Source organism: Mauremys reevesii, linkage group 6 (genome assembly GCF_016161935.1).
Source record: "Mauremys reevesii isolate NIE-2019 linkage group 6, ASM1616193v1, whole genome shotgun sequence".
In the NCBI taxonomy this organism is placed as follows: domain Eukaryota; kingdom Metazoa; phylum Chordata; order Testudines; family Geoemydidae; genus Mauremys; species Mauremys reevesii.
This window is the reverse complement of record NC_052628.1, coordinates 38,651,621-38,665,850: the sequence shown is the minus strand read 5'-3', so window position 1 is coordinate 38,665,850 and position 14,230 is coordinate 38,651,621. Positions and strand designations below refer to the sequence as shown.

The following is a 14,230-nucleotide window of genomic DNA, read 5'->3' as shown; positions in this document are numbered from 1 at the left end:
TTTTTAAGAATCCAGCTTCCTAAGGATTTAAATTTTAGGATTTAAATGTTCTTATCTAAAGTAAATCAATAATATGCTATAACAACATCAAGCAATTAGTTAAGGTTTTTATTTGCTGCAACCCAGCACATGCAACCCTGTGCGGAGAGGCAGCAAAGGCTAACGATCCACTTAAGTGCTCAAAACAGGGCTTAAATGGTACCTGGTTCATGTGCTGGTTTTCTGCCTGGGGATAAATTTGATCTTTTGTGCATTTGCCAGCACACTAGGCCAAATTCGTCCCTGGTGAAACTCCACTGACCTCCACATAGTTGCACCAGGGATGAAATTGGTTATGATGAAATCCTTTTGGGGCAGGGACTGTCTCTTACTATATTTTTGTACAGTGCCTAGCATAGTGGTGCAAGATCTTGATTGGATTTCTAGGTACTAGGGTAATGCAAAAAATAAATGGTAATAACTCTTATGAGCCATGTAAGTCCTTTTTTTGAGGGCTTAACTGGTACCTAACTGGTGCATAGACTGACGCTGGCTCTCTTCACAAGGGTGAACTTCAACCTTTGTTATGTTTTTCTGTTCTTTGTATGGATCTATCACACAGCAACAGGGGAGAGAAAAACATTTTATTAAATAGGAAAACCTGATTGTCAAATAGCAAAAGTCAGGAAAGGGATATGAGGATATGTGTAATTACTGAAACTATTTTTAACCAGGGGGGAGAGCTAACTTACTAGGGGAGAGACAGCTCAGTGGTTTGAGCATTGGCCCCCCTAAACCTAGGGTTGTGAGTTTAATCCTTGAGGGGGCCTGTTACAGATCTGGGACAAAATCAGTACTTGGTCCTGCTGATGAAGGCAGGGGGCTGGACTCAATGCCTTTTGGGGTCCCTTCCAGTTCTATGAGATAGGTATATTTTTATATATTACGGTATTATATTATTTTATTGTCTTTTTTAAATTGACTAGCTTTCACATTGGCAGTGTCCCTTTACATCATTTTTAAATATATAGTGGTCAAGCACAGTGTATTTTGGTTCAGTTGCTGTGGGCCAAGTTTTGATCTCTGCTACAGCAGTATAAATCTGGAATAATTCCATAAGTGAGAAATCAACGAACCTTCACATTTAAAACGGTGCAAATGAAATTAGAATGTGTCTCCATAATGTTATGTACTCCCAGTAAATAACAGATTTTTTGTAAGCATTTAAGGGGGCTATAGTAAATGTTAACAGAAGCTGCGCCCGCGCGCACGCACACACACACATGCACTCACACACTGTATATCACGCCTTATTTATAATGGAATGGGAATGTTTATAACAAACATGGGCTGGATCTTGCAAGCGTTTGTTCAGTTGGAGCTGGATTTTGCTACCTTCACTCATGCTTAATAGTACCTTATTCAGTGATTAGTCCTTATAAAATAAATAGGACTTCTTGCCAAGTAAGGTATTACTCCACATAATTTAGGGTAGCAGAAGCTGCACTGCAGAAGCCAGACTGTTGTTTTTACTGAATTGAGTCAGATCCACCATAAAACATCCACCCTTCTGAAATTCTAAAAACCTTTGCAATACTTGGGCAATAGCAGATTAATGTAGGAACAGCTGAGTCCTTAGATATACCATTTACTATAATAAAACACTGCATCAAAAATGCATTTAAAGCCTTTTTTCTGACCACTTTTTTTCTATTTAATTAAAATTATACATATATAATGGGCCAGATTCTGCTATAACAAGGTGAAGGGAGGGATAGCTCAGTGGTTTGAGCATTGCCCTGACAGGGTTGTAAATTCAATCCTTGAGGGGGCCATTTAGGGCTCTGGGGCAGAAATCTGTCTGGGGATTGGTCCCGCTTTGAGCAGCGGGTTGGACTAGATCAGGGTAGGTAACCTATAGCACACATGCCAAAGGCTGATTTTCAGTGGCACTCACACTGCCTGGGTCCTGGCCACAGGTCCAGGGAGCTCTACATTTTAATTTAATTTTAAATTAAGCTTCTTCAACAACATTTTAAAAACCTTATTTACTTTACATACAACAATAGTTTAGTTATATATTATAGACTTATAGAAAGAGACCTTCTAAAAACGTTAACATGTATTACTGGCACGCGAAACCTTAAATTAGAGTGACTAAATGAAGACTCAGCACACCACTTCTGAAAGCTTGTTGACCCCTGGACTAGATGATGTCCTGAGGTCCTTTCCAACCCTGATATTCTATTCTATGATTCAACATGTATTATTTCTGATACCACATTTCCTCTGTGAAAAAGCTAAGTTAGCAAAAGGCAAGTTTGGCCATAAAAATACCCCAACCATAAACCATGGTAGGATACAGGGGCACCACTTGGTCCCCAAGACTCAAGGAATGAAGGCCAACATCACTCTCCCCTTGCGCGAGTGCTCTGGGAAAGGACTGAAATGGCAGCTCCAGTGAAACTAGTCAGGGAGGGTAGAGTTCCATGTTCTGCTTGGTGAGAGCTCTGGTTTGTTGTTCTTTTGCTTACTGTGACTCATGATTATAAAAATTCTCTCCTACTGACCAGCCTTTGCTGACTGGTGCCATGTTATGTTTCTGCTGAGCCATCCTTATTCTTGCAGTGCCTTCTTTAATTTCACAAGGGCAACGGTTAAAACTTTTTCTATGATGTCTGTCTTAATATAGCTCGCACATGGCTACAAGTCTGAATTGTCCTTTTTTTAACTTGGCTTTTTCAACATGTGCAATATTTGGACCAAGATACATTTTTTTTTGCTTGCTTAGAAAACTTTGATTTGGGAGAAGTTCATAGAAAATTTAATAAAAACACAACCACAAATGGGTTTGAATTCAGCTTTTTGTTACAGCCATGGCAATTTCTGGATATTAAATAAGCCAGCGAGGAGTGATCCTCTGTTGGTCCAGAAAACAATATAAATGTATTGAAAACCACAAGGAAAAAACAACAATAAAATTAAATAAATATTACATAGTTCAAGCAAGACCATATTCAATGTTTCTGTGTGATGTCAGGGGTGGAATGCAATGTGGCCAAAGTAAAGTTGCTGTGGGAGCCTTAACTTTTGTTGTTCCTGAGTGTTTATGATTTTTTAAAACTATGCTGCCTTAGTATTTGCATTGACTTTATTATAAAAATAATAAATATACCATAGTGTAACGTAAGGAAACTTCATGTTGGAATTCTCATGACAAGATTCGCTACTATAGCTTATAATGTCACCATAACCACTTGATGGGAACTTTTCCTTGTTCTGTTACATAATCACTTAACTATTACTGGCTCGCTATCAAGAGAGACACTAGGATACTCAATTATATTATCAAGGTTTCTGGAAGCAAACCTTGAGTAACTTTACAGGTTACTAAAAATATAGTATCAAGCAGGAAATAGCCAAAGGTTCTGCATGGTTCTGTTCTGTTCTGTAAAGTCTAGATAATCCCTCAAAAATACAGCTCTCTGAACAATAAGTCCAGGTTTTCAAAGTTAGATGCACACATCTGCATGCGCACACACACGTTTGCATGACCAACTTCCATGCAAAAAGAGCCAATATTCACATGTAAACCAGCCATTAGCACATAGACGTGGCCAGTTAGATGTTTAGTTGGCTATGTGCACACAGCATATGAACTATATATGCATATCAGGTATCTGAGTAATAAATTAGGCATTTGCGAAAGTGTGCGTGCAGTGGTGCATACCTGTGTTTGAAACTCTAGCCCTGAGTTCTCTTTCTGTCCTTCTTTATGTCGAAAAATATGCCCCAAAATGCTCTTCACTCTTTGCTCCCTTGCCAATCACTGCACCCGCCCAGCACCTTGCCTTTCTATAGACCAGATCCTCTTCCAAAAAAGAATTGTACCTCCTCAGTACTTTTTCCTTCATCCTCACCCAGATGCCTTTCCCATTTTTAAATCTTCCTCTGAACTCTACCTTTGAAGAAAATCCTGCTGACTCATTTTCTATTGCTGCTGTAGTCTCTGCTGCTTTGACCATAACCTGTGATCCTACACATGCATATTATACAAAGTAGAATTCCATTGACGTTTCTAGGTTCTGATACCATAATCAACTGCAATAATTCAGCTCAAGAGCCAAATCCTATTCACCTTATTCTTGAAAATAGTCTCTTTAAGTTAATGCGATTCTTGAGGGAGTAAGGTGAGCAGGATTTGACCTCATGTGGTAAGGCATGAGCACCATCAGAAATGATTTCCTTGTATTTCCATTGCTGCTAAATGAAGATGGAAAGATTCTACTTCAAATGTTTTTATTTATATTTGTTATTTCCCAAAAGTCATAATAGTGTTTGGTTTGAGGCAATATCAATATATTACTTCATACACTATCTACTATGGAGTTCCTCCCACATCTTTATGTTGTGGGGCAGTGCCTCCATGTGATAGCCCAGAGGGCTCCATCCAGAAAAATGGAGAATTCCCATAGTCCATCTCTGGCTCTGCACTAGCTCTGGCCCTGCTTCTGTATGCTCGCTCTTTACCCCATACCTGACCAGTCTCCACCTTCAACCCCTCTCTTGTGTGAACCGGGTCCATAAGAGAAGGCAAGAGAGTTGGGGTGATGGCTTTGCCCAACTGACAATACATCACACCAGATCTACTGTCACTTTGGATGCTGTTTCAGAATTTTCGGGAACTATATGTGCAGTACACAGAGACTCCTGTGGTATTCAGTGTATGAACAGAACATGCAGTTTTGATTAAACATGTTTATAGCTACTTAATATTTTCAGCTGTTTCTTATTCCTTTAACTTGGGTACAATATATTTTAAGTGGTGCTAACTGCCACAGAGGCAATGTTAGACATTCTTCTTGGTCTTGATTTTAACCAATAATTGTAATTTAATTTAAAAAAAAACACTGATATTTTAAACTTTTCTCTTCATTGTCTATGTTTAGCAGGGCCACCCAGGGCTGTGTTCCCACAACAAACTCAGTGCCAAAGCAACACTTTTCCTGCTGTCTTGTTTTTTGTCTTTCTTCTTATGTCTCTCTCGCTTTCATTTATTTTTAAAGGCTGCAGAAGACATCCATCCTTCCCTTTCCTTTGCTAACTGCCCTCCTCCTCAGGTGCACCTTTTCCCTCCCTCCACAACGGGTGCCTTCTCTTCCTGTTCCTCATTCATTTGTCCATTTATTTCCTGCTCTAACTTTTTATCCTCTCATGTCTCCTTCCAATTCTGCCTCTCCTTGTGCTGCTGCCTCCTGACCAGTGCATTCTAGGCCTCAAAAATCTCTACTCCTGCTTCTTTCCTTTCTATTATGTTACCATCCCTAATGCGTTTCCCCCTCCCGTCTGTCTTATCCTATCTCAGTCCAGACCCCGACCCATGTGCAATACATCATTCTTCTTACAGAATTAGGGACCGACACTCCATGTCTGTTGCCATCTCTATTTCTTTTCCACTCTGAATCTTCATTGTATCCCCAACATTCCCTGACCTGGCCGTCTTAATCCAGTCCTCAAACACTGCATGAAACAAGTTAATTTGGCTCTCACTGTTGCTCTCGTTATTCAGGTGAAGGAGGTTAAGCATGCAAAGCACATCTTGTGAAATGCCTACTGGACAAAATAAGCAATTTATAGTGAACTGTTGGGTTTTTAATACTTACCAGTTGTTATAGATATCACATTATTTATAGTTGTTTAATACAGTATTAGATGAGTTACAATGTCAATTTCATAGCACCTGCAGGACATCTCTGTGAGTGCATCAGATTTCTATCTGAGACATGAACATGTTAAAATCATATCTTTTGAAACAAGCATATTTCCTTATCTTTGTTACAACATCTAAACAGAATGGATTTTTAAAATAGCAGCTATTTTTTTAGGGGTATTTTTAGTGCTGTTAGACCTAAGTTTTGTAAAAAAAGCACTGTGCCTGGGCAGTGTTTTGGTTTTGGAGTGAGATTCACCAGTGGTACGGAAGGCCGATATAATGCTCTCCATCTCACTTAAGCCTGACAGGGGCTGGCTTGGGGAAATCATGGGTAGAGCAGCCACACAGGAATCTCAGTGCATCATCTGTGTGCCACAGAAAGCATCTCCATGTTGGATCTTCACAGGCAGGCACAGAAGGCTATGACGAGCTAAGGGAGATATACATTTGTGTTGGTGCAGTGGCCCTAACACCCTGCACAGCTGATGTTGAAGTACTGGGGGCAGCTATTACAGTTTATAGGCTGAAGCAGCAGAAGCAGAAGCTCTATGCAGCAACCGCTGATTGGCAAGAGGATTTCACCTCTCAATACCTGTGCACTTCACCTGCACAGAACCCAAATACTCAGGCTTTATGAAGGTGGGGGGGATTTTACCCTTATTTGAGAGATCAACTTTTTCTTTTTGTTTATCCTGCAATAGCCATAATCCTGAGTTTGTGATGACACATTCTGTTACCATGACAAGGATGTGGTGTCACAAATTTAGTAATATGGCTTTACTGCAGACTCAAATAGGGAAAGATGGTCTGGGAGGCTGTAGTCCACATTTCAATACAAATAGATGAGAGAGCAGACATAAGAAAGATGATTTAACATAGGCAAATGTGATAGGTGAATACAGATGTAAATTATGGAAATGATTTATGTTTAAGTTCTATGTATTTTAAGGTATGTCCCACTTCAAGGGCTTGATCCTGCAAGATGCTGAGTTAGTTCAAGTCCCATTGAAGTTAGTGGACAACAAGGTGGTTCTTTAAATCACTGGAGGCACAAGGCAACTTGCAGGATCCAAACTTAAAATATCTAAGGCAATAGCTCCTAAAATTGTGGTCTGTGGACCACTTATGGTCTGAGGAGCACTTGCTGGTAGTCCGTAGAGAGCTTGTTTTTTCTCATCCTTGTTTTCAGCTGAGAGAAACAGAACAGATGTGAAGGGAAGACGAAATGAAGAGATGTTGTGATTAACTTTTTTTCAAAAAGGACAAAATACTCATTACATAAAAGAGAAATGAAAATACATAAATATTTCCCCTCTATGTCTTTTTGATGTAAGCAACAGCTGTAGTTCCCACAGGGATGTCACAGAGTAGCAAATAAGAAAGGAGATGGTCCACAAGACAATATTTCCTTTACGATGTTATCCATGCTAAAGTAAACTTTGGGAACTGCTGATCTAGGGGTAAATAGCCATAAGGGCAGAATTTTAGTCTCCCTATTTTGTACATGCAAAATCAACTGTAGGTGTAAAGCAGAGTATTAGCAGATACAGGTGTACATTTTACAAATGTAAATTGCACCTGCTTAGTGATCAAATTGGTGATTTCTCTCCCTGAACAGGCTATTTAGCTATTTATAAAACCATATTATTTTAAGGCCCATTCCTGCAGTCTTTAGTCACGTAATATTCCCACTGATGGGGCATTGTGTTAGGGCTGCAGAATCAGGCCCATGGAATTTCACCCTGGAAGCTCTGCCATGGATTATATTCTTTTGATCATTTTGCGTTGTGACTGCCAATTAAACCCTTCTCACTTTACAGAAAAGTCTCAATGGAATGAATAGGATACTATCATCAGTGCCAAATTCCTATCAGCAGCATGATTTGGGCCAAAATGATGCTATGATAAGGGTTTGTACATTCCGTAAAATCCAAGACCATACATCTCTTAGTTTAAATCCTAACACTGATGTCTGCATAGACTGGTAGTATAACAGTTTGGTGCCTTTGCCCAAAGCTCCCTTGAAATACTGTTTAGCAACCAGAAACTTAAATATTATGAAGGTAATTGCTTGAATGGAAGAAATACAAGAAGACTCTTACCCAGAGATCGCTGCTAGTTTTTGGTGCGCCTGATAGGCCATCTCACATCCTTTGGTTCTAGTCTTTTGCATTTCAGCATGTAGAGACGGACAATTGACGGAGACGTCCCCAGTGGAAATGACTAACTCCCGGTACAGAGCCACCAGGGTATTGAACTCCTGAACAAGCTGAAAAACAGATTGTTTACTTCCATGAAACATTTAACTACACTGATAAAATAATGGGGCATTTATAAAAAAAATTCCTACCTCAAGACCTGCTCCTATTGACTTCACAGCGAATGGGATCAAGTCCTTAACATTTAGTAAATGGGTAGGGCCTTCATGTGAGCTACCTTATATGTACCATAAATATTCTCTTGCAGGAAAGTAATATTCCAACTAACCTCTGAATGTGTTTGGGTAGTTAATCGTAAATATTATGCAGACATAAATAACAGCTTTTCTTCTCCTGGTAGCATGAGATTATTTTTTATCATAATGAAAGACGAAAATGTCTCCAGAGATGATTCCCTTCACTCCCTCTGGTTTCTGATGAGCAACACATTTAGGGAGTGGAAAGTACCATTCATTTATGCACTCGAGCCTTTGCTAATTTATTTTGTAATGATTTCCTTCCTGTCACTGGCCTCTAACCCAGGTTTCAGACTTGAAATTGATCTGAAGTTGTTGGCTGATAAGATGCACTAGAAAGGCACTTTCCACTTAGTATTCCAGAAAGCACTTTGGCCAGTGTGAAATAAACAGACAAAGAAATAGATAAACCTCTCAGCCTTGCCACAGAAATACTCCAACCCAGCATCACACTACCAGACACATTTGGAGACTATTGGATAAATCTTTATATTCACAGAATTGGAAAGATTATTATTTTGTTCCATTAATCTACAATGTGCATTCTTTTTATTTTAAAGAAACAAAATGTATGTTGACTTTGAATGCAATCATGATCTGCAAGAGATAAAGCATGAATAAAGGCCACTTGTAGTGGGGAAGAAGGAGGTAAAAATCTGGATTTACCTGGATCCTACCAGATCCAGCCAAATTTTGGAGACAACCCTCAAATTCTAATGCCTAAATAGAGAGCAAGGGTAGCTGCTCATGTTGCGCCAAGAAATTCTGGGCCGGGCCCCGATGCATCCCTGTGCAAGGGTGGTGTAAAAACCCAGCTCCTGTACCTGGATCCTGCCAATTTTGTCCCTTCCTCCCCAAATTCCCTAGCATTAATAAGAGAACTGGTTTAGCTGCTTCTGGTGCACCAAAACAATCCAGACCCCAATGCATCCTTATACATCTGCTAAAAAACAGATGCAGCACATGGATCCTGCTAAATTTGGCCTCAAGCCCCCAAGTCCCATGGCCTAAAAGGAGAACAAGTGTAAATGCTAGTGCACAAAATAATAATAATAATAACAATAATAATATAATAAAAAATCTGGACCTCAGTCCATTGTGGTGCAAAGTTCCATAAAAATCTCAAATCTGGCACCCGGATTCTGGTGAAGACAGCCAAATGTTGGCAGTTATCACCCCAAAGCCATTGCCTAAATAGAGTACAATGGTAGTGCTACTACGCCACCAAAACATCCAGACCCTTGTGCATCTGGAAACTGCAATAGCACAAAAAGCTTGATTCAGCACCTGGATGCTGCTGGGTCTTGGCAATTTTTGGTCCCAAACTTTTGTTTTTTTAATCTCAAACCTAAACATATTACCGGCTATATAGTGCAGCTTCTCCAATTCTACTTCTTCTCTATTAAGCTGTTCAAATTTGGGGGTTAGAATGAAAAAATGTTGATAGATATATGTATTTATAGTGCCGCCGTGACAACTTGCAATAAGGTCTGGACTTTTTTGGTGCACTCGGAGCTGTTACATTTCTCCCTCTATTTAGACAGTTTAATTTGGAGTATTAGGGCCAAAAATTGGCAAGATCCAGGTACCCCATTGCATGTTCCAATGATAGAGGGCTGATATCAGGGTTCAAATTTCTAATGAAAAATACATCAGCTCCACCTGTTTTCTAGTTAGAGTCTCTAATTTGCAGAGTTGGGGCCCAATATTGCTGAGGTCCAGCTGGATTCTAGTGCCAGGGACACGGATTTTGTGCTGTTATTTTGCTGGAATAGGGTGACCAGATGTCCCGATTTTATAGGGACAGTCCCGATTTTGGGATTTTTTTCTTATATAGGCTCCTATTACCCCCCACCGCCGTCCCGATTTTTCACACTTGCTGTCTGGTCACTCTATGCTGGAACATGCTGGGGTCCAACTATTTAGGGCATAGTAAGTGACTACCTTAGTGAAGAAATTTTGTTCTGTTACATTTGGGGGGCCAAAATTTAGATGGATCCAGTAAGATCCTGGTGCTTTAATCTAGTATTTTGCACTGCTAAGGTGTGTTGAAGTCCAGACATTTTTGGCATACAAAAAGCACCTCTACTTGTTATCTATTTAAGCGGTAGATTTTAAGGGGTTGGGGCCAAAATTGGCAGAATTCAGCAGAATCTAGGTGCCAGATCCTGGTTTTTGCAGCATTGCAAGGCTGAGATGAATCAGGACACAGATTTTATTAGTGCCGTTGGAGTAGCTACACTTGTGATCTTTCTAGGCAAGGCATTAGAATTTGGGCGGGTTGGGGGCAAAATTTGGCTAGATCTTGGGGAAGGGGGAGTGCTGGAGCCGGGTTTTTGCAGCATTGTTGCAATGGGATGCAATGGATCTGGATTATTTTGGTGCACTAGCCTTGTTTTCTATTTTGCTAATACAATTTGGAGGGTTGAGGGTCAAAAATCTGCAGGCTCCATCAGGAGTTTCCCCCCTCTCACGGCACATGGTCTGTCTTTAGCCATTACGACCCGGGCGAATTGGTGTCAACTTAACCGGGGGCTGCAGTTTTAAAAATAGTGCAGCTGCACGTGATCGGAATAGACAAGCTGGAGGGGGAGTGGCACGACCGCAAACTACAAAAATACAATGGGGGGGGGGAGCCCTTTGTTTTACCCACCATCTTGCAGTCCTCCAGGGCTCTCTGGGTTTTGTAGGAGGTCTCAGAGCCGCTGCCCCGGCGTTCCCCGTCCCTGGCGGGCACGGGGGGCTTGCTGATCTGGAAGATAGAGCCAGCGGTCCTGGGGCGCTTCTTGCGCCCATTCGGTGCAGAACTCATGCATACGCATCCACCAAGCAAAAGCAGCTGCACTGATCCCAGCAGGAGCGGGCAAATGTTTCCCCCACCACCAGCGGCAGCAGCTCGGCGATGAGGAGTCCGAGGAGGGATCCAGAGTCACTTTTCTCTCCTCACACCTCCCCAGTCACAGACTAAAATGCTGCAGCGGCGGCTGGTCACCTTCAGCGTGCGGAAGGGCTGGGGGAGCGAGCGCGGGGCCCGGCAGCATCCTTCCCACTACGGCCAGGCAGGGGAGCGGGCTCGGCAACTTCTCTGGCTCAGCAGCATGTCAGCCCCTGCAGAAAGAGCCCCGTGCTGGCTCGCTGAGCTCTCCTCCCCTCGGCATCGATTTGCAGGTCGGGCAGAGGCAGCCGGGGCTGGCAGCTGGCAGCTGCCATTCAGGAGGGAATTCAGCCTTCAAAACCTGCGCTGCTGCCGGGGCTGCCTGTCCTGGTGTCTTCCCAGAGCAGCGCCAGCTTCTTCATCCCCGGGAGAGAAGGGCCGCGTGTGTGCGTGCGGCCCCTAAGCGTTCGCCCTGATCCGGTCTCCACGGGCTCGCCTCGCTGAAGATCCCATCTGAACCCTTTGGTGGGACTGGTTAGACGTAGGGAATCGGGCAGACTGACGTGGTGAGCAACACAGCACATTGATAGGGCGGGAATACTAATGTGATCCATCCATGCAACTCCCCCTACAGTGTATACATTAACCCAATCCCATCCGCAAAGAGCAGCACTTGCAGTATTACTTCAGCGGCTCTATTATTGGAAAGCAGAAGTGTCAGAGTGAAACCCCTTACGCCCTGCCCATATTTCAAGCTAACTGTTTATGACCTGGATTGTGTAGGTGTCCAGGTCAGAGGCAAAAATGTGATAGTTTTCATAGCTACTCCCTTAAGCTTGTAGGAGTCACAGCTTACAAACGCTGAGCAATTTTCACCGTGAGCAATCTTACACAAAAAGTGATCCCTTTCCCTTTGATATAATTGGAGTAAGTGCATAGCTCCTTGGATCTAACTGACGCCAATTACAGTACTATAAAAAGTATCCTTTACCATAATTAGCACAGTTCCACATCTAATTTTTTGCAAAGCTCCGGAGCTAATCAACAATCAAGTTACTTATTTAGATGAAGGGCTTGTCTTTTTAAACAATCATTGATCCCTTGATCAAAAATGAGTCCCTAGAATACAAAAACAAACATTCTTTTTATGGAATTTTGCACATCAGAGAAAATGCTCTTATCTGAGGTTAGGGAGGGGAGATTCTGCAGTGCACAACACAAAGACTCAACCCTCAAACAATAGTCACAACAGACCTTCTTCCTGGAGGGTAGAAAGCATTATATAAACATTTCTTCTCATTTCCTCTACACTCCTTGAATCCCATAATATTCCTGTACAATGGGGTGAAGCATGAAACACCCCAGGGAGCGAATGCACTTTCCTTCTCAGAAGGAGAAGGCTGCTATACTGTGGTAAGATCGTCACCAGCCACTTTCTCCAACAAGACTAGTCAGACATAGCACATCCCTGATTCATCAGGCTACTGCTCTAACCCAATACCTCAGGTGCTGGGCCTGATTACAAATCTATGCCCCACCATCCCTGTTAATAGTAATGCAGTAATGGTCATGTCTGAATTTGCCTCACTCGAAGTATTGCACAATAACTTTCTCTACAGCATGAAACATAGAATTTTTCATAGTACAATGTGGATATTTTACATATATAGCATCTTTAAGAACAAAGGCACACGTTACAAACTCTGAGCCCAATCTGCCTCTAAAGATGCACACGGAGATTCAAGCACTTTAAGGGACAAGTCTTGTCTAAGGGACAAGACTGCAGACCTGTTTCCAGGATACACAGAATGGAATGCAGACACCTTTATAGCCTTGTCTACATTCAAAATTGTTTTCTTAAAACTTCCCACCAGTGCTCCTGTCAGTGGGAGCAACAGTGGAAGTGTTAATGTAGACTGGGTATCAGTGGTCCCCATTGCTGTAACCACTGCTCTGAGCAGGGTTTGATGACATTGTGATTATAATGCTGGTGGCCAGTCTATTTTGGCATACTACCAATGTTACTATCACTGGTGGAGTTGCAGTGGTTGCATCAGTGGTGGAAAATTTTTTGGAAAAAAAAAACACTATGAAGTAGATATGGCCTAAGATGGAGGGCAGCAGCGAACCACTGGCCAATGACACTGCGCCAAAACCTTACTTTTGTTTTTACAAGTGCCATGGGATCTTCAACAGCCAGACAGAGCCGAGAGGATCTCTATTTACAAGTGCCATTTGAAAGACAGCCCATTTCCCTTTTCACAGTAAACTGCATAATATACTGCTGGGGATACAGGGCTGAGTCAGCGTCGCAGGCCTGTGAATTTATGTTTCAAAGGAGTTTAAGTACCATAGCTCAACCCCTATGTAGTTGTAGTAATAATAATACTTGGTACTTCATTGGTATATCTCAGTGCTTTACAGAAGTGGGCAATTATCCTTATCACCATTTTACAGATGGGAAGAGTGAAGCCTGGAAAGATGTGAATGATTCACTCAAGACCACACATTGATTCATTGGACAGAGCCAGAAAGAACATAAACGTCCAGGCTTCTGTGCCTTTAGCCATGGGACTACACTTCTTCTCTAGACAGCAAATATATGAAGGCAATTTCTCCTCTCGCTGTCATTGTGTGTTTATTTATTTATTTGTTATACTTTCCTAGTACAAAGCACCATTAAATCACATCACAATGAACAGTAAACACACCACCTGGGAGTCACTGGCCAGCAGCCTTCCTACACAATTTACAGTCTTCATGCAGCTTTGAGAAGTGCAGCATACCGCATCCTGTCCAGTCAGCCCCATCTTCTAATCACACTTGCCAAAAGTACCCCTTGCCCCAGCACCAGACCCTGCAAAACTTGCTTTGGCACTCTTCCTCTGCTCATCCGACTCACTTGTCCCACAAGCTCAAGTTTTCTTCCTCTTGTTGTCTAGATCAGGGGTTCTCAAACTGGGGGTTGGGACCCCTCAGGGGGTCATGAGGTTACTACATGGGGGCAGGGCTGCCCAAAGGATTCAGGGGGCCTGGGGCAAAGCAATTTCGGGGGCCCCTTCCATAAAAAAAGTTGCAATACTATAGAATATTATATTCTTGTGGGGGCCCCTGTGGGGCCCAGAGCCTGGGGCAAATTGCTCCACTTGCCCCGCCCTGGGCATCCATGCATGGGGGGTCATGAGCCATCAGCCCCCGCCCCAAACCC

The 14,230-nt window shown here is 42.2% G+C and overlaps 1 protein-coding gene across 2 annotated transcripts in view; it reads right to left on the bottom strand.

Moving 5' to 3' along the window:
* The window catches only part of LOC120408138 (regulator of G protein signaling 7 binding protein), a 74,688-nt gene extending 62,973 nt beyond the window's left edge, over positions 1-11,715 (bottom strand). For both annotated transcript variants that reach the window (XM_039544747.1, XM_039544748.1), the window contains exons 1-2: positions 10,801-11,715; positions 7,795-7,961 (exon numbers count right to left, since the gene is read on the bottom strand). In XM_039544747.1, the coding sequence (XP_039400681.1) occupies positions 7,795-7,961; positions 10,801-10,959 (326 nt within the window). In that variant the 5' untranslated portion in view covers positions 10,960-11,715. The remainder of the gene's footprint in view (positions 1-7,794; positions 7,962-10,800) is intronic.
* Positions 11,716-14,230: the final 2,515 nt, after the last annotated feature.